Source organism: Pelodiscus sinensis, chromosome 2 (assembly GCF_052426305.1).
Source record: "Pelodiscus sinensis isolate ZL-2025 chromosome 2, ASM5242630v1, whole genome shotgun sequence".
NCBI classification, from domain to species: Eukaryota; Metazoa; Chordata; order Testudines; family Trionychidae; genus Pelodiscus; species Pelodiscus sinensis.
The window spans coordinates 260537387-260563344 of NC_143053.1; the positions used below are offsets into that span (position 1 = coordinate 260537387).

General features: G+C 52.9%; 2 protein-coding genes across 2 annotated transcripts in view; both read right to left on the reverse strand.

Moving 5' to 3' along the window:
- The window catches only part of LOC149525477 (GTPase IMAP family member 8-like), a 74497-nt gene extending 59090 nt beyond the window's left edge, over window positions 1-15407 (reverse strand). The window contains exons 1-2 of the mRNA XM_089775911.1: window positions 15244-15407; window positions 12561-13406 (exon numbers count right to left, since the gene is read on the reverse strand). Coding sequence (XP_089632037.1) covers window positions 12561-13406; window positions 15244-15407 — 1010 coding nt within the window. The remainder of the gene's footprint in view (window positions 1-12560; window positions 13407-15243) is intronic.
- Window positions 1-25958, reverse strand: part of LOC149525476 (neoverrucotoxin subunit alpha-like) — a 117285-nt gene that overhangs the window by 79845 nt on the left and 11482 nt on the right.

Consider the following 25958-nt stretch of genomic DNA (forward strand, 5'->3'; position numbering starts at 1 on the left):
GGTTATAACCACAGGTTCTCCCAGTCCCTTGCAGGACCATCGAGGGGCTGTCAGGATCCATGGGACGCTGCGGGAGAGCTTCCACCCTGAGGAGCACTAACAGTCTCCCCGGTCTGCCCCACTGGGAGCTTGTGCCCCATTCCTCCCTCTCGTCCTTCCACTTACCCTTCCCTAGCCCCCCCTTCCTGATGTCAAATAAAAGACACGTATTTTCAAAAATAGAAACTCTGTTTATTCAACACAGCTGGGGAAGAGGAATGAACCTCTGGGGAGATGGGGGAAAGGAGGTGGGAGAGGGGAGGGGGAAAACTGGGAGGAGGGAGCAGGAAGGGGGAAGCAAGGGGAAGAAGGGGGAGGGGAAACTCAGGGCTGGGGTTCTCGCTGGGCCAACCGCCTCCCAGCATGGCGAAGGAGGGGGCCTCGATGTCCCCAGAGGGATGAGGAGGAGGGTGTGGAGGTTGAGGTGGGGGGTGTGGGGGTTGAGGAGGAAGAGGTGGGAGGGGGGCAGGAGTGGGAAGAGGAACAGTAGTTGGGGGGGCAGCAAGCGCAGGACCGGCACGGGGTAGCATGCTCTGCAGCAGGGCCTGCAGGTTTGAGTACATGGCACGGTTCTGAGCAAGCTGCTCCCAGTGGAGTTGCAGGTCCTCCTGCATCCAAGCCTGGACGGTGCGGTGCAGGGCTCACAGGGCCCCCTGGTGCTGATCCCGGTACCCCTGCCGCATGGTGGTGGTGCTGCTGAGGCCGTGGGGTGGTGCATGCTGCACGAGCAGCTGGTGCAGCTGTAGAGAAAGAAGAGAAGGGGTCAGTTCTCCCTGGGAACACAGTGGATGATGCCCAGCCCCCCCCCCCCCCCGAGACGTGAGGGCAACCGTGTCCTGCACCGTCAGATCCGCTGTGCTTGCACAGAGGCCATGGTCGGGATGTCTGGCTCTCCCCAGGACTGGGAGCTGCCCCAAGACTGCACCCATGTCCCTGTGCCATGTATAGTGTGGCCGGGGCAGCGGGGGGAGGGGGAGATGTCCCCTGCCTCTGTGTAGAGGGGGCGTGTGAAGGGAAATCATCCTGCTGGGTCCCGCCCTGGGGTCGGGAGCATGTCAGGTCTCTTCACACATACGTGTGCCTATTGGGCCATGGCCCCTGGGTGTCGCGCAGCTGGAGCCACCTGCCCAAGGGTGGCATGGCATGTGCGAGCATGTGCACAGGTGGCTGCATGATCTGTGGGAGGCATGGCCTATGCATGCGGTCCCTGGTCTCCCTCCCGCCTCCCACCTGGGCAGGGGACAGTGCTGGCACCTACCTGGTATGGACTCCCTGGATGACCCTGCTGACTCTGGTGCCGGAACAGCTGGTGGTGGCTCCTCTGGCGTGTCCAGGTCAGGGCTCTCCAGTCTCAGTTCGTTGCCTCCCGGGCTGGTGTGGTCCACCCTGCCCTCCAGGAGTTGGTCGAGGGTGGGGAAGTAGGGGCAGGTCTCAGCCCCTACTGCGGCGCCACCCCTGGTGGCCCTGGCATACGCCTGCCACAGCTCCTTCACCTTCAGCCACACCTGCTCCTGGGTGCACCTGTGGCCTTTCCTGGCCATGGTGGCCGCTATGCAGCCGTAGACGGCCACATTCCTCCGCCTAGTGCTGAGATCATGGACGTTGGGGGCCTCCCCCAAACCTCAATGAGGTCCATGATCTCCACACTAGATCATGAGGGCGCGCGCTGTTTATAGCACCTGGCTGGCCCCTGGGTGCTGGGGAATGGGTGGGGGACAGCTGGCTGCCACTGGCTGACATCCTGTGGTCACTGGCTAAGGGGCTGCAGCTGCTGGCAGGTCTGGCTCTGTCACGTGCCGTCTGGCCAGAGTCTACCCCTTTAAGGGCCCTGAGGATGAGGGAGAGGAGAGGAGTTTTCCTGGTTTGGCCCAGAGTGGCTACCAGGGAAACTGGGAAGGGCTGGAGGCCCCCTAATTCGAAATAAGAGTCTACACAGCACTTAATTTGAAATAACTATTTCGAATTTGGTGTTATTCCTCGTAGAATGAGGTTTAACAAATTTGAAATAAGGACTCCACTATTTTGAATTTATTTCGAAATAGCAGTTTGTATGTGTAGACACTATTAAAGTTAATTCGAAATAACAGCTGTTATTTCAAATTAACTTTGTAGTGTAGACATACTCTGAGATAGGTCACATACTGACTGAGGAGACTAATCTTGGTTAGAGCTTTGTGGGATGGTATTTATGCTACCAGGAATTCACAGACTAAATGGAGGGTATCCAGAGTAATAGTTGCTTGCAATATTTCCATGATATGAAAGGGTATGTCTACACTACCCCCCTAGTTCGAATTTCCCAGGCTTCATTAGCATAAAGGGGTTCGCACTAGCCGGTTTTTAAAAATGGCGGCGCCGGCTTTATGCTAATGAAGCCCCGGAAATTCAAATCCCGGGCTTCATTTGCCAGTGCGGTATGCCTACATTACCCTCCTAGTTCGAACTAGCAGGGTAGTGTAGACTTACCCAAAGGGATTTTTGTTTGAAACCTGGACCAACCCATTGGAACATCTCAACATCCACCATGCTCTTGGATGATTCTTTCCCACAATCATGAGAGTGTGCAATGGAGACCTGTGCTACAGCGTCATAGGCAAAATCTTCAATGATCTCTCCTGTGATCTAGTATTTGGGCCTTATTCACAGTTATGATCTTTTATTTGGGGCCTACTGGTCTGCAGGAGGGGAATGTCCCTTGGCCTCTGCCAAGGTATTTTCACTGCTTCTAGGAGGTGCCCTTCTGTGGTTATTTCCTCAGATACACCTCCAGCATCAGAAATCTCCCCTCCCTCAGACTGCCTGTGGATTGGAATTCAGTCAATTGACAACGTCCCTCCTCAAGACTCTTAAGTAAAGGAAGTTGTCATGGTCTAAGAGGTTAACACGTAAGAAACAAAGTAGGAATCAATAGTCAGTATTCAAAATGGAAAGGGGCAAATAGCAGGATTCTCCAATTGTCTTTACTGAGACTGGTGCTATTCAAGACTCAAGGAATTCTCAGACTTACAATACAGTCCTCAGAACTATACTGAAAGTCAAAACATTTTAAGTCAAAACCACGTTTTTCCGAATGTCCAACCTAAACCTCCCTTGCTGCAGCTTAAGCCCATTGCTTCTTGTCCTGTTCTCAGAGGCCAAGGGGAACAATTTTTTCCCTCCTCCTTGTGACACCCTTTTAGATACCTGAAAACGGCTATCATGTCCCCCCTCAATCTTCTTTTTTCTAAACTAAACAAACCCAATTCCTTCAGTCTTCCCTCATCCCTCCTGTTCTCTAGATCTGTGTTTCCCAATGGGTGCTCCGCAGAACCCTGGGGTTCCGCGAAGCAAAACTACAGGTTCCGTGAGGAGCTGGCACTCCCCTGCCTCCCTCTGAAAAAGAGAGAGAGAGCTGGCTAGCCCCGGCCCCTCCCACCCGTGCATACTCCCATGCAGAGGCGTACTGAAGAGGGGGCGGGGAGGGAGCAATTGCCCCCAGGCACCACGCTAGGGGGGCACTGGGTCAGGGTGGGAGCAATCGCACAATGCACAGGCTCACCTGACACTTAGATCAATGAACCTGCAGCTGGGCCACATGCTGCCATCGGGAAGGCCCTGAGCAGAGGCAGCCTGCAAGAGCAGCCTCTTTTAAAAGTAACTTGTCTGACCTTTGGGTCAGAAAGTGAACAATCCTTGTCTGACCTGTTCCTCTGCCTCGGGGGGGGGGGGGGGGGGGAGGGGGGGGGCAAGGGGAAGGCACTGGGTTGCTTAGCACTGAAGGAGGAAGATTTAGTGAAGGGCTCTGGGGTTGCCTGTTTCTGATGGGGGGATTTGGTTGTGGGGGGTGCTGGGGGTGCTTGGCTCTGGCATCAGCTAGTAGAAAACCTGCCAGTCTCTAGCGGCAGCCCCTGGTCGGGCAGGCCAGGGCCAAAGGGCATGGAGCAGGGGGTGGGGGGTCAGAGCCGTGTAAGGTCAGGCAATGGCAGGGGGAGAGCACAAGTGGGGATTGGATCTTGGGAGGAAGAGGTAGCTCAGGAGCATTTTGGGGGGGTGGGACAGTGTGTGGGGGGGGAGCCTTGGGGCAACAACAGCAGCGTGGGGATCACGAGTCTGGGTGCTTATGCCCCCCAACCACATGTTTTGGGCACTTCTGTGATTCTGGGCTAGGAGAGCTGGGTCTGCCCCGGAGCAGTGCCCAGCCAAGGAAGGGACAGCACATGTTAAAGACCCAGGGTAAAGTGATGGCTTGGCTGGTGGGGAAGCGAGAAGAGCTTTTTCATTTGTGAACTCCACCCGCAAGTGCTGGGAGCGGAAGGGTGGGGAGCCCCCTTCCCCGAATGCTGAATTTGCCAGTGACCTGCCGCCTGGCACCCAGTTCCCTACCCATTGACTTTCATCCACTCACCTGTCTGTTACTGGACTGCCTCACTTGATTTCACCCGGGCACAAAGCGCTATCAAGCAATGGATGGCACCATCCACCCACTGGAATGGTACCAAGCCTGCGTGACCAAGGCAAGACTTGTCCATGCCAGCCCTTGCTCTGCCCATTGGTAACACTCAAAGGGCTTTCCCAAGGAGGCCAACATTATTCCCATTTTACAGCTGGGGAAACTAAGGCACATTGGGGGCTGTGACATGCCTGAGGTCACACACTAGGCTGGACTAGAAGCTCAGTTTCCAGTGTTTCAGGGGCTGTCTGCACAGATAGGGTAAGTCTACACTACAATGTTAGTTCGAATTAACAGACGTTAGTTCGAACTAACATTCATAGCCGCTACACTAGCGCTCCGTTAGTTCGAATTTAAATCGAACTAGCGGAGCGCTTAGTTAGAACTAGGAAACCCTCATTTTATGAGGATTAAGCCTAGTTCGAACTTACTAGTTCGAATTAAGGGGTGTGTAGACCCTTAATTCAAACTAGTGGGAGGCTAGCCCTCCCCAGCTTTCCCTGGTGGCCACTCTGGCCAACACCAGGGAAACTCTTCTGCCCCCCTCCCGGCCCCGGACCCCTTAAAGGGGCACGGGCTGGCTACGGTGCCTGTTCCAGGTGCAAGCCTGCCAGCACCCAGCCAGCAGACCCTGCACCTGGCACGGCACAGAGCCACCCACCCGATGCCCCCAGCCCTCCCCCTCTTCCCGGGACCAGGCTGGTGGCTCCCGGGAGCTTGCCCGGGACCGCAAGAGGCAGGCACCTTCCTGGGCTAGTGCAGACATCGTGGACCTCGTCCACGATCTCCGCACTAGGCACAGGAAAGTGGCCATCTAGGGCAGGAGAGCTGCCAGCCTGGCCACCCAGGAGCAGATGTGCATGAAAATCAAGGTGGTCCACTGAGACCCCCGACCGTGAGCCCTGAGCTTACAATGGCCGTACTGGGTCAGACCAAAGGTCCATCTAGCCCAGTAGCCTGTCTGCCGACAGCGGCCAACCCTAGGGTCCCTGGAGGGGATGGACCGAAGACAGTGACCAAGCCATTTGTCTCGTGCCATCCCTCTCCAGTCTTCCACAAACGTTGGGCAGGGACACCACTCCTACCCCCTGGCTAATACCACTCCATGGACCCAACCTCCATGACTTGATCTCACTTCCCTTTAAACTCTGTTCTAGTTGTAGCCTTCACAGCCTCCTGCAGCAAGGAGTTCCACAGGTTAACTATTTGCTTTGTGAACAACAACTTTCTCTTACTAGTTTGAAGCCTGCTACCCATTCCTTTCCTTTGGTGTCCTCTAGTCCTTCTTTAGGGGAACTCATGAAGAACTTTTATGAATGCACCCTCTCCACCCAACCCCTGCTTTTAGAGACCTCTATCCTGTCCCCGCTCCATCTCCTCTATTCTAAGCTGAACAGTCCCAGTCTCTGTAGCCTCTCTTCATCTGGGACCTGTTCCCAACCCCTGATCATGTTAGTTGCCCTCCCCTCTCCCAGCCTTTCTCTTCCCCTCTCCCACCTCCTTTTCCCAGTCTCCCCCAGTTTTGTTCAATAAAGACAGAGTCAATGTTGGAAGAAACGTTATCTTTATTTTGTACATCAGGAAGGGGGGCTAGGGAAGGGTAAGTGGAAGGAGGTGAGGGGGGAATGGGGTACGAGCCCCCGATGGGGAGGACTGGGCTGGCTCTGCGGGCTTCTGGGGGTGGAAGCTCTCCTGCAGCCCCCCAATTGCCCCCTCTCCCCAGATGGCAGCCTGCGGCAAGTGCAGCTGGGCTGATGGCCGAGTGGTGTGATGTTCCCAGTGTGGGTACTCCGGGCAATCCAAGCCAGGACTGGTTTTCAAGCGGGGCACCCCTGAGAACTGTCTGTCTGGGGTGGGGGTCGGGTCCCTTTAAGCGCAGCCCTCGGCTAGCCTGAGACAGCATCTCCACGCTCTAAATCCTCCTCTGATGCCCTGCCGGCACTGCTTCTGGCCATCCTTAAGCCCTGTTCAGGGTCCACTCAATGTGGACTTGCTAGTTCAAATTAGCAAAATGCTAATTCGAACTAGTTTTTAGTTCTAGATGCGTTAGTTCAAATTAGCTTAGTTCGAATTAACTAATTCGAACTAAGTTAGTTCGAACTAACTCTGTAGTGTAGACATACCCATAGCAAAGATGTGAGTGCAGCACAGACCAGTATAACCCGGCTCGCTGCAATCTGACTAATGTGGGGAACAACCGCGGGGTGGGGGGCTTCAGCAATCATGCCCTGGCTAGCTCGTGCTGCGATCAAGCCACCCCTGCTCAAAGGAGAGAATCCTGGGAGCTGCCCACTAGCCCACAATGCACCCCAGCTAATGGCAGCAAAGGGCAGAGTCGGATACCCGGCAGCCACCTCCTGCCCCCGCTTCTCCCATGCGCTCAGCACTGCCCTCAGGCTTGCTGAGGCCTGTGGGGGGAATGCTTCGGACCGAGCCAATTCACTCCCCTCACACTGCAACACCAGCTTAGAGGTGAACCAGGTTCAGGGCATGCCACATGGTGGTGGTGGGAGGAGGGGGGCGCAAATTTTTCCTTTTCCCCTGGGCGCATAACACCCTCGCTACGCCTCTGCTCCCACCCCGGCCCCAGAGCATCTTTCCCCCGACCTCAGCCCATCCGTGCCATGAGCAACTTTCACTGAGCTCCCCCTTGCCAGCTGCTCAGTGTGCTCAAACCGGTGGGTGGGGAGACGCCCGGACGTGACAATATCATGGCTCGGGATTATAAACCTGCTGGGCGCTGTGTTGTGCCACATGGCTGAGTTGCAGGTTTGGAGTCCGGGGACAGAGCGCAGACTCTAGCCTGGCAAAGTGGAAGGCAGAAAGTAGGGGAGGGGGAGGGGGAGTGGAAGGGCTGGGAGAGGAAGGGGCTTCTGTGGAGATGAAGGGGGAGGGGAAGGCACCAAAGGGACAGCGGTAGAGGAGAGACAAATGCCAGGGGGACAAGTGCAGGCAATGAGGAAAAGGGCAGGAAGGGCAGTGTCAGTGGGAGGAGGGACAGGGCGATACTGGAAGAGGAGAGGAGGGGGAAGGGCATTTGAGACTAGAGGGGGGAGAGGGAGGTGCTGGGAGAAGGCTTGAATGAAGGGGTGGGCATGAGGAAGGCAGGGATGGAGCAAGTCGTGTGAGAGCACAGAGGGGCATGAGGGGAACAGGGGCAGAGGGTGCTGAGGGGGTGGGCATCAGGGAAAAAGGGGCTAGGGGCAGTGAGGGAAGGAGCAGGCACCAGGAGGGTGCAGGTCTAAGGGAAGGTGCAGGCAGGTGCCAGGGGATTCTGGGGATGAAGCAGAAGGGCAGACACCTGCAGGGGAGGGACCAGCACCAGACGAGAGAGGCAGGGCAGGTGTGTAGAGGGAGGTGTTAGGAGAGGGGATGAGGAGGGGTAGGTCACATTATCAGAGTGGGGCTACTGGAGGAGTGGGCACAGGAGGGAAGGAAGGGCTGGTGGAGGGGGGCAGGTTTCAGGAGGGCTGAGGACAGTGAGAAGGGCAGGAGTCAGGACAGCAGAGGAGGGTGAGGAGTTGGGGGGCGGCAGGCACCAGGGGAGCTGATGGAACAAGGGGAAGAGACACGGCAGCAGAGAGAAGGTAAAGGTTTATAAAATATTTATTAATACCTTGGGTGTCACAGTGGCACATCCAAACAAGCCACATGAACTCAGTAGTGGTGCGCTACACAAAACTCTTAGGCTATGTCTATACTGGTGGTTTCTTGTGCAAGAACACGTCCACACTGCCCTGTGCGAGCTGTGCTTTTGCACAAGAGCACCTATTGCAGTGTGGACGCTCTCTTGCCCAAGAAAGTGACGATGGCCATTTTAACCATAGAGCTTTCTTGCACAAGAAATTCATGTTGCCCGTCTACACTGGCCTCTTGTGCAAGAACAGTTGTGCAAAAGGGCTTATTCCTGAATGGGAGCATCGTAGTTCTTGCGCAAGAAGCCCTGATTTCATACATGAGAACGTTAGTGTACTTGCGCAAGAACACACGGCCAGTGTAGACAGGCAGCAAGTTTTTGCGCAAGAGCGGCCGCTTTGACGCAAGATTGTGCCAGTGTAGACACAGCCAAGGGGAGGGAGGGAGGCAGGGGCAGGGGCAGGGGCAGGGGCAGGGAATCAGCACTGGCTCAGCATGTCTGCATGGTTTGGGGGAAGGTGCAGGGAAACAGCTCAGCTGGGTTGCAGAGTGGGGAGGTCTGGAGGGGGGCTGGGCTGTGGGGTTGGGTGGGGCGGGGTGTGTGTGTGTGTGGAGCTCAGAGCTCAGTTTGGCTGCAGGAGGAGGGAGGCGCTGGGAACCGGGGCTAGACTCAAGGGGAGGGAGGGGCAGGGAATTGGCACTTGGCTCAAAAGTTTTGCGTGGCTTGGGGGAGGTGCAGGGAAACGGGTCTCAGCTGTGCTGTGGGGGAGGCATGCAGGGAACCAGTGCAGGGCTCAGCTGGGCTGAGGTGGATGGGGAAGGCATTTGGAACAGACGGGCAGCTCAGCTGGGCTGTGAGGGGCTGCAGGGAACTGGTGCTGCACCCCCTTGGATTGTGGGGGATGGTTTTGGGGGAGGTGCAGAGAACCAGCAGGGGTGGGCAGCTCAGCTGGATTGCAGGGATAGAGGTGCAAAGAAGCCTAGTTGGGGGGGGAGGGGAGAAACCAGGAGCCCTGAAATGACCTTCCCTGGTCCCAAAATCCCTCATTTGGGACCAGTTAGGTCCAGAGGGTGCCAGATCAGGGAAGTCCAACTCCTACCCAAGTCCCCTCCTTGCACCCTCCCTCGTAGCCGGACACCCTACATCCAGCCTGCTTCTGCACCCTACCTACCACCCAGACCTTGTCCCCTTCTGCCCCCCACCTCCCTCCCAGATCCTGCACCCCATCCCTATCCTGCTCCTTGGCAGCCCTGCCATCCACCCTAGCACCCAGCAGCACCCTGTTCCTTGTCCCAGCACCCTAGTGCCCAGCAGGACCACGTACCTGACCCCAGCACCTTGCCCCAGCACCCCGCCACCTGAGCCAGCATCCTTCCACCCAGCAGCATCCTCTCCCCAGCCCCAGCACCCACTTTCACTCTGTCCCCTGCCCGCACCAGCACATTTGGGACCACATTAGTGAGGCTTGGGGTTTTTTGGAGGGTTGGGTTTTTTTGCATCTCAATTGTGTGGCCCCGACCAACTTTTGTGTGGGTCAGTGACCCTTGACTCAAAACAGGTTCCTCACCCCTCTCACATATAAAGGCAACGCTAAAACCTTTTGAGTTTGACATAATATTTTATTTAAAAACGAAGCCAGGCCCACAAGTCCCAATTGGGACCAAACCCCTATTTCACTGCAGAGTCATAACACTCCTGCACCACCTGACCCCAAATTTAAGCCTGTCATACACTGGAACCCCCTGCCCTGAGTCTCTTACATCCCCACACTCCTGCACCCCACATCCTCAGTCTTCTGCCACAACATTCCTCCACCATCCACACATCACAAATCTGTATCCTAAGCCCATCATACTCACAACCTTCTTGCCCTGAATCCCTCACATATGCAGCCCAAACTCCTGCACCCTCACATCCACAAGCCCATGGCTTGCTCAGCACCCCAACCTTCCACCTGAGCCCAACACTCCCCAGCCTGGAGCCCCCTACCTGAGCCAACATCCCCTCCTCCTGCATCCAAATTCCCTCCCAGAGCTTGTACTTCTCACCCCTTCCCAACCCAAGTCCCTCATTCCCACCCCACACCTCCTGTCTCAACCTAGTGAGAGTGTATAGGGGCTGGGGATAGCAAGAGATGGAGAGGAGAGAAACAGAGTGGATGAGGCCTCAAGGAAGGGGCGTGGGGGGGGTCTTGGGGAAGGAATGTGATTTTCATGCATTGGTGGGTTCCCCCGCCCCTCCTTTTTTTTTTTTTTTTTTTTTTGCTTGACAAAAGCAGGTTCTTTGAAATTCTGAAAAGATGAAAAGGGTTCCTCGGCCAAATAAAATTGGGAAACACTGGTCTACTGCATGCAAACTCTGAAGGTGCTGAGCTTTCCAGGACCCCACGTGGTAGTGCCCATAGGAAATGATTACTGGGGCCTCCCCACTGCAGCTCATATTGTTAAAGGGAACTTTGGAGATTTTAAGCAGAGCGTGTTGGTGCACACAGGCGCTTCCACCAGCTTGCTATGCACCAGCGACAATTTAGTATAAAAAAGAATTCCCATTAAGGAAGTTAGGTCACTAGCTTCTTATAATGGAAAGGAAAGTTTAACACCATTCACAAAAGAAATCACATGCGTGTTCAGTCCTTTATCCGTTCAGCGCTTTATGGGGTTGCAGGATTTGGATGCGTGTGGCATCCTAGGTAGGAACCTTTTGTCAGAATTAAAGGTGGTTATAGATCTGCCGGACCAGGTGATAAGTAAAGCTGAAGACAGGGAGGCAGAGGGTCTCAGATCTGCAGCTCACCCAGTTGCAGCCTTAACGGCACCAGGCACTTAACTATTCCTAGATGAAAACAAGATGTGGAACAGATCAGTAACCGGTATAGGGCCGTTTTCGCTGTCTCAAAATTGTGGTAGGATTAATGCTGCTGTTAAAATCAAGGGTCCCAATCCCAATCCCATGCGTCACTATTGTTTCCTTGAGGAAGCAAGAAGGGGAATACAGCCAACTAGTGAAGCTGTCACTGAGCAAGGGTCTTAATAAAGTGCAGCAGTGTTTGCAATTCACTTATATGGCCAGTTAAGAAGGTGGACGGAAGATCATGGGGTATGTCTACACTACCCCCCTAGTTCGAACTAGCGGGGGTAATGTAGTCATACAGAGTTGCAAATGAAGCCCGGGATTTGAATTTCCCGGGCTTCATTTGCATGATCCCAGCCGGCACCATTTTTAAATGCCGGCTAGTTCGGACTGCGTGCCGTGCGGCTACACGCAGCACGAACTAGCTAGTTCGGACTAGGCTTCCTAATCCGAACTAGCTGTACACCTCGTTCCACGTACCACGAGGGATAGTGTAGACATACCCATGGAGACTAACTATAAACTATGGAGCTTTAAATCAAATAACAGCTAGATTAGCACCGGTCCCCTCTTCTCTCTGCTCACACATTCCAGCTAAATCTCTGAACCCAAATGTAGCAAATTATATTTAGGAAAAATAAACTTGTCTAAAAATTCTTTCTAAAGGAAGTGGTGTGTTTTCCACTGCATGCCAGTTTGTGAAGCCTGGACATGTAGCAGGCACTTAATTGAAATCACTAAATTTGGGAATAAAAAAATGCCATTCACAGCTTTTTTGCTATACCCTGAAGTTTGTAAGAGATTTATTTGCAATATCTTTGCAGCAAAGGCAAGTCAGTTATTCTGCTGAATCCATTAAGCGTTACGGAATACGTGATGCAACACTTTTCTGTTTGACATTTTCTTCCTTAGTATTTCTAGGCTGGTTTTGTGTTTTAAATATATTCTTAAACCTTCATAAAGTAACCACTCCAGATCACTACATCTTGAAACTCACTGAAACAAAGGCATTACTTTAAATTAATCAGTCAGGGCAGTTTAGTGTGTCCATAACAAAGTTCATTGCTTTTAGAAAAAGGGAACACATATTTTGTGTGATTTTCACAACAGAACATGTTTGTGGAGTTTCACTGTGTGTTTATGTTAAAATATGTTTCCAAATATTTTAAACATACCAAAGAGTTTTATATCTTAGTAGGGCATTGATGTTGGTGGAGGGCTCCCTTCAAAGTAGTTCAACAAACAGTCAGATGTGAAAGGGAAACTCATCCGTTCAACTATCTGGCAGCAAGTTGTCCCTTTAAGGGCTTTCTTCAATGGGGAGAGGCTAGAAAGGAGAGGAAAGCAACTTAACGGCTCTTTCACAGGTTCAGTGTGATGCTAATGAGGTCTGGAAGGCTGCAGTAAGTGGTAGAGTCCAAAGGAGGAATCTAAAAAGTTCCGCTACCGTGGCAGGTTGGGTCGGTTCTGGTCCCTGTCCCAGCTGCTGGCGGGTGGCAGCTGGAGTTGTTTCCAATGGCATAAACCTTTTACCCATTGCCCTGGATGCTGTCCCAATGGTACAGGCATTGACTGTGGGAAGCAGGAGCTCTGGGCCTGGGTCACTGCCCATAAGGCCAGTGGTCAGTAATCATCTTCTGGCGTTTATTAATCGTCCCCTCTTCCTTGGTTCTCTTTTGGTTTGCCATCAGCTGCTTCAGTTTCTCTTCAACCTTTCTGAGTGTTTTCTCAGAGCCGCTTTCCGCCTCATCATACAGCTCGTTGGTGTAACATCGGCCCCCGTGCTCCCGCACCATCCCCTCAGCTATTCCCATCAGCTCCCTAACCTGCCGGTCCCGCTCCGCCCCCGTGGCTCTGTTGTCAAAAGCGCAGTAGCGGTTCCTGCAGGCTGCAATCAGCCCCCGCAGGACCCTGTTATCCGTGTGTGTCACGTAGTCATGCAGCGAGCTACCCCCTAAATCTTCCTTCCGAGTGAACAAGACGATCATGTGCCTCATGGCCCCCGCTCCGAAAACCTCTCGTACTCGGCTCACTGCTTCCTGGTCTTCCACAGTGTAATGGCCCAGCTGGGTCACCAGCAGCAGCGCGTGTGGGCCCGGGGTGGAGAGCGCGACACAGCGACAGAGCTCTCGACAGGCTTCTGTGTAATGGGCCACTGGGCAGAAAACGTCAGGCGTGTCGATCACCACAACCTCCCTCCCGCTGCAGTGCATGATCCCTGCCGCGCACGCCTGAGTCACTGGCTTTGCTCCCAGCCTGGACTCAAACTCCTTCTTGCCAAGGAGGGTGTTTCCGGTTGCACTTTTCCCAGCTCCTGCCGTACCCACAAGGATGAATTTCCATGTGTCTTGGCTGCCCCCTTGCGCTCCTGCTGGGAGGAATTGTGACAGATTTACTACGTCATTGCACGGGTAATAAAGTGGTGATGGTGGACTTAACAGTTCTTTTAATTAAAAATTATATAAACTCGCATTAAACTCCAGACTGCCTGTGTTCCCAGATCTGGGTCTGGATTTCAAACCTCCCAGCCCTTGGATTCAGGCCCAGGTCACTGGAGGGCTTTATCACAAGTGGATTTCAAGTGACAAGTGACAAGTGACAAGTGCTGCTTTCACCATTCTGGTGTCAGAGCTGAGCAGTCAGTTGGCATTTGGCATCTCCACAGAACCACAACACAAAACATCCACCAGCCCCTTTGGAGTAGCAGAGCTGAGCGAATGGAGGGTGCGGTGTGTGAGGTGGGAACCGATTGGACTGAGATTTCTGAAGACTTGCAAAAGGAATCAAAGGGGATTTTGAATCTCAGTGAAGGCAGGTTTATAACCCAGTCACTGTATTTAGCCCTTGGATAGCGTATCGTTATTTCCATTAACAGTTGTGCGGCATGGCAGGGTTACATGGCCAGAAGAGGCCATTGCGGTAACCTGATGTGAACTCCAACGCAAGGCAAACAAGCTAATTTCACCCAGGTACTGCTGTACTGAGCCCAGTAATTGTGGTTACCTAAATCCTGTTCCAGAAAAGCAGCCAGTTTTGATCTGAAGGTATCAAGGAGATGAGAAATCCCCCACTGCCATTGGCAGCATGTTCCAATGGTTAACTCCACGTGTTGTTGAAGGTGCGCCTGATTTCTAACCCAGATGTATCTGGCTTTAACTTTCAGCATTTGGTTCTTGTTCTGCTGGATGAAGGCGCCTTTGGTACCCAGTAGTTTCTCCAAGGGAATGTATTTATACCCTGCAAGCAAACACTTGATACTTTGATAAACTAAGCAGACTGAGTCGTTATGTCTCACTGGGTAACATTTTCTCCAGCTTTGTAATCCCTTTTATGGCTCTTTGCTGCTCCCTCTCCTCCTGCGTATCATCCCTTTTCCAGTGTGAACATGAGAACTGCAAGTGTATCTGATGAGACGGCAAGTTTGATTGAAAAGGAAACTGCTGAGATGTTACATACTTAGGCTGTGGAAAGACCTTGTAGCTGGTGCTGTGTGACAGTCTCATTAAAGAACCAGGATGATACAACATCCCAGCCCATGCTCAGTGGATTGAAAACTGCCTAGTGGACAGATCTCAAAGAGGGATTGTCAATGGTGAATCATCATCCAGTGGGAGTGATTCTGATGGGGGCCTGTAAGGACTGGGTGCAGGCCCAGCACTAGGGGTCTGGCAGTAAGTGTAGGATCACTGAGGTAACACTGGTGGGTGGCACACAGAGAGGTGGGGTGATAAATAATGCTGAGTTCAGGACAGCCCTATACCCAATGGGAAAGCTTGGCTCATTCAGACAAAATGCCCTGTACTGCAGCCACAGGCAAGAGGGAATCTAGGAGGAGCTCTATTGGCCAGCCCTGCACAATGGGTGCGACAGCCCGGAAAGCAGGGCTCTGAAAGAGATGACGAGGTCACAGTGGGCAAGTTACAGAACCTGAGCGCCCAGTTGGATGTGGTGGGAAAAGACTGATGTGCTCCTTGGACACAGCAACAGGCAGGAGGGAACAGGCGCTGGCTGCTGATTGTACCTGAGCTTATGGCATTTCACAGACTGACGCTGGAGTCCTGCAGACAGCTCAAGGGGGTCACCATTTTTTAAAATGTTGGGAAAATGGTGACATGAGAAGTGACGTCGGAAGCACCCATCATTCTTTGCTGTTATTTTATTGTTTTATCAATAAAGATTTCAAACTTAGACACTTGGTGTGTTCCATCATCTCCTCCCTTAGAGATCCTGTGGCTTCAGGATAATCACCTGATGCCTCAGGCAGATCGGTAACAGAAATCTGTCACACCTGCCCCAGTACAGCTTCATCATATTGATGTGATACACCTGCTTGCTGTGTCCCTGGTTGGACAGTTCTGTGACATTGTTCACCTGATTCAGCTTCTTGACGACCTTAAAGGGGCCGTCCCAGGCTGCTTGCAGCTTGTTTTTGCGCATGGGGATGAGAACCATCACTTGGTCACCAGTGGTGCAGGTGCAGGTTCAGGCCCGTGCATTGCAGTTGTACCAGCCCTTCTTCTTGTCTTGGGCTCTGCCCAGGTCCATGAGCTCAGGGAGTCTTTCTTGGAAATCCAGTATGCATTCCAGCACCAACTCTTTATTGAGGGAGGCCTCCCCCTCCCACTCATCTCTCAGCCAGTCCAGGGGCCCTCCCTGTACGCAAACAGCAGGTGAGGTAAGTACTTGTCCCAGTCCTGCAGGTGCTGGTGCATAAAGCTCTTTAGCATCTGCTTCAGTGTCCCATTAAACCTCCCCTCCAACCCATTGGACTGGGGGTGATACGCCGAGGCCCAGGTGTGCTGGACCCCACACTTCTCCCACAAGAACCGGAGCAGGGCCAACATGAAGTTGGACCCCCTGGTCCGTGAGGACCTCCTGGGGGAACCGCACCCTGCTGAAAATGGCCAGCAGTGTGTCTGTCACAGTGTCTGCCTTGGTAGCGGACAGAGCCACGGCCTTGGGGCAGTTGGTAGCCAAATCCACTGCTGCCAGGATTTATTTCTTCCCCGTCCTTGTCGCCCTGATGAAGGCTCCCACTATATCCATTGCCACCCTCTGGAAAGGCTTCTCTATGATGGGCAGGGGCCTCAAGACAGCTTTCTTCTTATCTTGGGCCTTCCCTACCCTCTGGCAGGAGTCGCACGACCGGCAGTACCGCTGCACAGCTGCAAAGAGCCCTGACCAGTAGTTCTGTAGTAGCTTCAGCCAGGTGCGCTGAATCCCTTGGTTTGTCCTGAGAATGGGACGTCATGGGCCAGATATAGTAGCCCGTGGCAATACTTTTGGGGCACCACCAGCTGCCGCCAGACCTCCCACAACTCCACTTTCCCTGGGGGGAGCCATTCCCAGTACAGGAATCCCCTCTCCCACAGGAACCTCTCCTGGCAGCCTTCCCCAGAGGCTGAGCTGCACCGAGGCCAGTCCAGTCCCTCAGCATCTGTAAGGAGGGATCCGCCTGCACTGAGGCCTGGAATTCAGCGACTGGAGAAGGGATGGGGATCTGTTCTCCCTCACTGCCAGTGTCCAGGATTCCAGCTCTGCTGAGCCTGGCCCCCTAGGGCCCCTTGTCTGCTGGAATAGGGTCCTGTACCCCATGCAGGGTACCCTTCACAGGGTCAGGGCTGAGTAATGACCAGGGCACTGTGGGGTCTTGTAGAGAATCAGCAAGCATAGTGCTTTGGCCGCATGACAGAGCGTCCCAAGGACGAAACCAAGCAAGAGTCCTGAGCCAACAATAACAACATCTGTCTGAGTCAATGACCTTCGAGAGTGCTGTGTTTGGGACTGGGAAAAAGCAGTTCGTGTAAAAGCAGTTTGTAAACTTTTAAGGGTATAAAGGTAGTTGTGATTTGGCAATAAAATGATTTCGTGCTTGCACCGGCCGGAGTCCGTGCCTTCATACACCACAAATGGCGCCCGATACAGGGCTTGAACTGAACGAGTGATTCAAACCGGTGGTGTACCCGCGGCTGGACGGAGGATAAGCTGTTGAGAGGAGCTCCCGAAATTACTGACATCACCATTCGCAGGACGAACAGGTGAGCAGCCGCAGACAGAGTAACAGAATGGGGCAGTCTGCCATGAAAGAGCAAAAACTGCAGCTTGAGATCTTGCAGCGCATTGTGAAGGAACAGGGGTTTAAGGTTCCCCCTGTACAGCTGGTTCAGCTGTTGGTTTGGATACGAGACCACTGCCCGTGGTTCCCAGAAGGGGGTTCTTATGATTTGACCTTCTGGGAGAAGGTGGGCAAGGAATTGAGAACCTCTGAACATCTTGCATTATCCCTCCCAAAAGGGATCATAGTAACGTGGCGAACTGTTTATACAGCCATACGGGCATTGCATCCCGCCGAGCGGGTCCTGAAGGAAGCGTCAGCAACACTTGATCCCAGGCTATATCAGGACCCAGAGGATCCCTCGTCCCCTCCCCCAAAACCCCCCGGGGAGGATTGTGAGCCAGTGTACGCCACGGTCCCGGTCTCCCCGGAGCCTGATGACTTGTGCCTCGGCGCTGAGGACAGTGAATCTGAGGACAGTGGGCCCGAGGACTCCTTTGACACAGGGACAGCGGCGGTTGGCGTAGGGTCTGACTCGTACCCGCCGCTTGAGCCCGTCAAGGCCCTGGCGGCATCTACACCGACGGCGGAGCAAATTTTACAGACTCAGAGGCTACAAGCTGTTTCTCAGCCCTCGATTGTAGCCCCTCCGCCTTTTGCCCCAGCATTAGCTCCCGCTTCTTCATACAGGTCCGCAAGCCACACGGTCGCTCCATATGGGCCCCTCTTGGTGGCTCCCTCGCATAATGAACAGGCAAGGGTTTTATCTGAATGCCGACGTGAGGCTCTTCGGCGAGAAGATGTGCAGCTTCTACAGGCTTTTCCAATTGTATATGCGCCCCAACGGCCCGCCCGACATGAGGCTTTGCCATATGAACTTGTAAAAGAGTTGCGCAAATCTGTGAAGGATTATGGATTACAGTCTTCTTATACGATGAATTTGGTTGTGGCTATTTCGGAGTCATATGTTATGGCCCCTCATGATTGGCGTGCGTTATTACGCCTGCTACTTAGCCCGGCGCAGTATGCAGTTTGGGAAACCGAGTATCGTGACGGTGTTACGTCACAAGTTATGGATAATATTACCAATGGGGTAAACGTTGGCATAGATGAACTTATAGGGCAGGGCCAATATGCTACTCCCCAGGCTCAGGCTCAGATGAATCGCTTGGTATTTACGCAAGCCACATTGTTGACCCTTCGAGCCTTACGACAGGTCCCTGATGCGGGCCGAAGGGACACATCTTTTGCTACGGTCCGCCAGGGCCCCCAGGAACCCTATGTGTCATTTTTGGATAGGCTCCAAACCGCCATACAACGACAAGTAGACTCAGAGGAGGCTCAGCACCTGTTGCTGTTTCAATTGGCTATTGAAAACGCTAATATAGACTGCAGGAAGGCTTTGGACCCCCTGCGTAACAAGGCGAAAACTCTTTCAGAATTGATCAAGGCATGTCAAAATGTTGGGTCTGAACAACATAAAGCTGAAATGTTAGCATCAGCGCTGGCACAGCACCTGACTGTGGGCAGAGCGGCCATTAAATGTTTTTCGTGTGGTAAGGAAGGACATGTAAAGCGTGATTGCTCCAGAAGGGGTGCTGGTGGGACCCGATCTAGACGAGAGACCCCCCCCGTTTCAACCGTGTCCCAGGTGCCGAAAAGGGTACCACTGGGGAAACCAGTGCCATTCTAAATTTGATGCGCAGGGAAACCCACTTGCAGGGCCGCCGGGAAGCGGCCGGAGGGGCGCGCGGCCCGGCGCCCTGAGATTTATGAACAGGGCCATGAACAAACCCTTTGTGGGGCACATGGAGAATGTGCCGGGCCAGGCACACATCGCGGCATTGCCAGCCTCCACCCAGCCACCGCGGGAAGCGCTGGGTTGGACTTGGCCACTGCCGGACCAACAGTCATTACAGACTCCCATGTACACTTAATATCTACCGGCATTTATGGGCCGTTGCCTGCGGACACCGCGGCCCTCCTGCTGGGACGCTCCTCTACTTCCCGGAGCGGCTTGTTTGTGCTGCCTGGTGTTATTGACTCGGATTATACCGGCGAGATTAAAATCATGGTCTGGACACCTTCTCCACCCTGCACTGTACCTCAGGGTGAGCGTATAGCGCAGCTCGTGTTGTTTCCCAGGGTGGCCACAGGTGAAGAGACCCACAAAAGGACTGGGGGTTTCGGTAGTATGGGGTCACCGGCGATTTTCTGGGCCCATAAACTTTTACCAGGGCAACCTATGATAACTTGCTTGGTCAGTGGCCGGCCCTTCACCGGATTGGTTGATACGGGCGCTGATGTTACTATTATACAACAGTCTCAGTGGCCCTTGGAGTGGCCCCTGATCCGTGCCATAGCTGCGGTGGTCGGCGTAGGGGGCATGCAGGTGCCTTGGCAAAGCGCACGTTCCCTCTTAATCGAGGGACCCGAAGGCAAGCAGAGCCTCTTGCGGCCTTATGTACTGGCGGTGCCTTGCACCTTATGGGGACGGGACCTTTTGTCCCAGTGGAACGTCACTCTCTCAACAAATTTATAGCACGGGCCACTGACGTACAGCCTCATCTCAAACTGACTTGGAAAACCGACAAACCTGTTTGGGTTGATCAGTGGCCCCTGAAGGGTGAGAGGCTGTTGCAAGCGCAAAAACTTGTGAAGGAGCAATTGGCCTTGGGACACATTGTCCCTTCCACCAGCCCATGGAACACTCCTATTTTTACCATCCCCAAAAAATCGGGGAAGTGGAGATTGTTACAAGATCTCAGAGCGATTAATGCCGTTATGGAGCAAATGGGGCCCCTCCAGCCGGGGGTCCCTCTCCTTCCATGATACCTGAGCAGTGGTGTATGAAGGTGATTGACTTAAAGGACTGTTTTTTTCCCATCCCACTCCATCCTGATGATTGTTCGCATTTTGTCTTTTCTGTACCCACGGTTAATAACGAGGGCCCGATGCAACGATATCATTGGGTTGTTTTGCCCCAAGGCATGATGAATAGCCCCACCATTTGCCAGATTGTGGTGGATTCAGCGCTGACTGAAGCCCGGACACGCCACCAACAGGCCATTATATACCATTATATGGACGACATTCTTTTTGCCACCGCTGATCAAGCGGCCCTACAGGCTTTATATGATCTGGCTTCTCGACTGTTGCGACGATATGGATTGTGTATCGTGGAGGAGAAAGTTCAAACTGTGCCCCCTTGGAAATATCTGGGGTGGAAACTTTATGAGTCTGAGATCCGCCCACAGCCGTTGAAAATTGCCACGTCCATCACCACTTTAAATGATTTACAGAAACTTTTAGGCACTATCAATTGGATTCGGCCAACCTTGGGGGTCACTACAGAAGAACTGTCTCCATTGTTCCAACTTTTGAGGGGCGACTCTGATTTGTCCTCGCCTCGTGCTTTAACACCCAAAGCTGTGGCCACGTTACAGCACATAGCGGAAAAAATACAGACGGCCTTTGGTCACCGCCGAGATGTGTATCTTCCAATTCGACTGTTTTTAATTTACCATACGTTTCAGCCTTATGCATTGATTGGTCAGTGGGACAACAGTTCTGTGTCCCCAAATTTATCTTTGCGCACCTTGGAGTGGCTTTTTCTTCCGCACTCCTTTTCAAAAACAGTTACCACGGCAATGGATATGCTGGCTCGTCTAATCTCTCAGGGTCGTGTCCGTTGCCAACAACTCACTGGAGCGGATCCTTCTGTCCTTCATATTCCTGTGACACGCGCGGATTTTGATTTTTGGCTGTCTCAAAGCCTTTGCTTACAGATCGCGCTGGCCAATTACTTGGGGCGGATCAAGTACACTTTGCCATGCCATCGGCTATTACAATCTTTGCCACAACTGCCTCTGCAGCCCCGGACCATGCTTTCTCACATCCCCCTCCCTGGCGCACGCACTGTATTCGTTGATGGCTCAGGGAACACTGGCAAGGCCGTAGTTGTGTGGAGTTGTGCGGCGATGATGCCCCCTGGAACTCGGACGTTTTCCGTGTGCAAGGCTCAACCCAAATTGTTGAGCTCGCCACAGCTGTGCGTGCTTTTGAACTATTTTCGGAGGAACAGTTAAATCTTGTTGTAGACTCGGCATATGTATCTGGTATAGTACAGCGCCTGGAGAGCTCCTTCCTCAAGGAGGTCAATAATCGCCTCCTCTTTCAGCTCCTTTTGCAATTGTCACGCCTTTTATCGGCTCGGACACATCTGTACTTTGTGGTTCATATTCGCTCACATACCACTTTACCGGGGCCCATAACGGAGGGTAATGCTGTGGCTGATGCCCTGACTATGCCAGTTGTCCAGCCCAATGTGTTACAACAAGCACGACTTTCACATGACTTTTATCACCAGAATGCTAGATCATTAGCTCAGCAATTTTCCCTTACTAAACAGCAGGCGCAAGATATAGTTCGCGCCTGTCCGGATTGCCAGCGTCTATCCGCCATACCGGTACCTAGCGGTGTTAACCCGCGAGGCCTATGGGCCAATGAACTTTGGCAGTCTGATGTGACCCATTTTTCCGAATTTGGCAGATTGCACTATGTACATGTTACTGTTGATACCTTTTCCCACCTTATTGTTGCTACTGCCCATGTGGGAGAAAAGGCTCGTGATGTTGTTCGGCATTGGTTACATTGTTTTGCTGTTATGGGTGTTCCAGTTTCTGTTAAAACTGATAATGGTCCCGCTTATATCTCCCACAAAGTTCAGTCCTTTTTGCAGGATTGGGGTGTAAGCCACACCACAGGCATTCCACACTCCCCCACGGGCCAGGCGATTGTTGAAGGCACGCACCGCACTCTCAAGACCCTTCTTGATAAACAAAAAAGGGGGAGTCCAGTGGGAATGACCCCACAGGAGCGTTTGGACAAAGCTATGTATGTGTTAAACTTTTTAAATCTTTCTGATTTGTCTTTCACGGCAGCACAGCGCCACTTTGGGCGAGACTCTGCGTGGCCGGAGCGGCCACAGGTTTACTACAGACACCTGGAATCCGGACAGTGGCAAGGTCCCGTACCATTAATAACATGGGGACGTGGGTATGCCTGTGTTTCTCTTCCCTCAGGTCCCTATTGGCTTCCTGTGTGATTTGTTAAGCCAGCCAGGATTGGTACGCCATCGACGCAAGAGATTCAACTCGGGAATGAAGGGACCGCTGCCGATCCGTAGCGACAAATCCATGACGGTCACCGCTGCGTTTCTGTGGTTCCTGTGGAGCGGTTTCTGTGTGCATACTGCAACAGCACATTTGTATTGGGCGCACATCATTGATCCCCCTGTTTTCAGACCTGTGACGTGGTGGGATCCCTCACCGCCCATCAGTAACAATGGTACTGATTGGGTGGGAGGGGTGTGGATACCCCCTACAGCGGAACAAGAAACCGAGGTTGTTAATGTTACCAATGTCACCTTTGTCACTGATCTCCCACCACTTTGCTTTTCTACCCTTCATGACTCAGGTTGTGTGCCCGTGCAGCCACAGTTGCACCTAGTGGCGCGGGAGCACGACGGAAGGGTTAACTATACCTTACTGAGCATTCCCGGGATGCGCAGAAGCGGCAATGACTCTTGGGAGCCATACGCCCCTGATTTACCCCGCTGCATGATAAAGAGGATATCAGCGGACGCAGCCCCGGTTTGGCAGGCATGTCGTGGACGCAGCCCCCTGGTACTCCGGGGCGAATTCGGCACGGTTGTGGATTGGGGCCCTCACGGTGTGCTGTGGGATAAAGTGGACAATCGCACTGTCCCCTTCGGCCGCTATAATCACAGCCTTTCGTGGCATGGGGGAGGCTCTGCTGGTCCTGTGTTACAATTTATTACTAATGGGGATAACGCCACGGCCTCCACGTTTCATAAGGGGGTGTGGCGGATAGGGTTAGCATTTATGGGTTATAGTTTAGGGAATTTGATTTTAGAGAATTATGCATCTAACTATATTAAGCAGCAAGATAATAGTGTTATGGTTTGTACTTCGCATCCATATGTTTTTGCCTTGGCACAAAATGCAAGTTTTAAGAGATGTAAATTTTCCCATTCTTGTTATTCTGTTATGTTGTCTGAGGTGCGATATAAGACCTGCATCTCCATGAGTGATAATGTAACCTTTGTGTTCCCTCTTCGACGACGCCCTGAGTTATGGATTCCTGTTAATCTCACACGAGACTGGGAAGGAGATAGTGGTTTTGGCCATCTTACAAGGTTGCTGCAGGAGGAGATTACTAACACTCGTAGACGTACAAAGCGATTTTTGGGGTGGCTGATTTTTGCTCTTGTGTCAGCAATTATTATTCTTGCTTCTGCCACTGCTGCTATTGCCTCTTTAACTCAGGCGGTTAAGACTGCGAAAATGGTAGGGGAAGCTCTAATAAACATTACACGGAAGTTCCAAACGCAGGAGACCATTGATGAAGAGATATTGGCGCGGCTTGAGGCCCTAGAAGCCGCAGTCATTTGGCTTGGTGATAGGCACGCAGCCTTAAAGACTCGGTTGTCTCTGCATTGTGATTGGGAGCACACTGCGGGAGGTCTCTGTGTGACATCCCTCCCCTGGAATTCATCAGTTCATGATTGGAACCTTGTTAAACACCATTTACAGGGTGCCTTTGATGTTTCTTTACATTCTCATGTTAATTCTTTGCATGTTCAATTAAAGAACCAAATTCAGCAATTGCAAGAATGAACCACACAAAAGGTTTTTACTACTTTGCAATCTGTCTTATCTTGGCTTAATCCTACTACGTGGTTTTCTGGATTAAATTTGCGCATGTGGGTGTTTATTGGATTTGCTAGTGGGCTTCTTATTGTGCTTTTTATAATTCTTTCTTTACTTTTTTCTTGTATTCGTTCTGCTCAGAAAGTTGAGGCTTGTGTAATGACAATGTTACTTATTAATGGTATTGCTTTGTATAAAAGAGGGGGAGATGTAGAGAATCAGCAAGTATAGTGCTTTGGCCGAATGACAGAGCGTCCCAAGGACGAAACCAAGCAAGAGTCCTGAGCCAACAATAACAACATCTGTCTGAGTCAATGACCTTCGTGAGTGCTGTGTTTGGGACTGGAAAAAAGCAGTTTGTGTAAAAGCAGTTTGTAAACTTTTAAGGGTATAAAGGTAGTTGTGATTTGGCAATAAAATGATTTCGTGCTTGCACCGGCCGGAGTCCGTGCCTTCATACACCACAGGGTCTTTCCGGACAATCCTCTAGGTCACCCCCCTCAGGACCCCGGTAGGCAAGTGCCGGTGCACCCCCCCTTTCTTAGGGCCCTCTGTTTCAGATGCACTCGGACCATGGGTACCTTGAACGGGGTCCTGTCTATGCCCCTCAGGGTCAGGTGGGCGCTGGGCACCATGCAGTCTGGGGCCACTAGCTTGGACCGGGCCAGTGTCACCTCTGCATGTATGTCCCAGAAACCTGTCACCATCCTGCCATTCACCTCCAGGGGCTCGAGGCACTCACTCCGCAGGGGCTGCCCTGCCCCCACCCAGTACATTCTCTTCCAGCTGGGCAACTAGCTGGGCCTTGGTCATTCTCCCCATGGGCAGGCCCCTCTCCTTGCACAGTTCCACAATGTCTGCCTTGAGGAGCTGGGTGTAGGCCCTCTCCCCGCCATTCACCCCCCCCCCCACCCCAACTGCAGCCAGACGTGACTCTCAGGAGGCAGGTAGAACAGAAGGTTTATTTGTTGGCAGGGACACAGCGTAGCACAGGATTGTTCTTAACACCGGAACCAAGAGCAGCCAGTATCATTCCTTTTGGGGAGAAGGAGCTCCAGGCCTTTCTTCCCCCCCCCTCCACTTCCTGCTCTAAACACCTTCTCTCATCCTAACCCAGCCAAGACTGACTCTTCCCCCAGACCCTAGTGTCCTGCTTGTAGTCGGCTCTGCCTCCCCTTTTTCCCTTCCTGAGCAGGTGTTGTTATCTCCTGTGTCTGGCCTTCAGGTGTGAGAGGCCAAATACACTTCTGCAGTGAGTCATCCCCCCTCCTCCAGACAGTGCTGCCACGCCCAGGACAGTAGGAACCACACACAGCACAATACAGCAAAGAGTGAATGTAACAGTGAACACGGGACTATAAGAGTGGACAAAATCCCCACTCTATCACAGCATGGCAACCCCCTCAGCTCTTCCCCACATATAGGTTTGGTGACCATATTTTCTGAAGCATAATTAAGGATATGTTAGCCACACCCCTGAGCCCTATTAGCCAGGCCTCCAACTCCCATTAGCCACACCCCCTGCCACAAGAAGTCCCACCCCTGGAGGTAGTACTCCCGGGGTCAAGATTAACTAGGGGGAGGGGAGGCTGGGGGCAATGTTTCCTCTAAGATTTTCCTCCCACGAGCAGAGTGAATTTTGTGTGTACCACTAGTGAGCTCATGTGCACTTGTTCGGATGTGTGCACTGTGGCACCCAAGTTATTAATAAATATCAAATAAACCTCTTCCCTTTCCCTCTGCTGCCATGTCTCCTCCCCTCTCCTCCCCTCATCCCATCTGCTGCCCTAGTGCCTGCTGGCCCCCACCCCTCTCCCTCCTGTGCTGTTCTTGCTCCTGCCCTTCTCACTCTCCTCAGCCTTCCTGAGACCTGCCCCTTTTCCCTGCGCCACCTCTTCTCTTTCCCCTGTGCCCACCCCACTCGTCCTCTAGCCCCATCTGATCATCTGTAGTTACCCCTCCCCATCCCCTCTTCTACCACCTCCCTCTACTCACCTGCCCTGCCTCTGTCCTCTGTCCACTGGTGCCCGTCCCTCCCCTCCACGTCTGCCCTTCTGCTTCACCCCCACAATCCCCTGGCACCTGCACCTTCCCTTAGCCCTTCACCGTCCTGGTACCTCCTTCTTCCCCGACTGCTCCTGCCCTCCTTGCCTGCTTTCTCCCTGGTGCCCACCCCCTCACCACTCTCTGTTCCAGTCCCCCTCATGCCCCTCT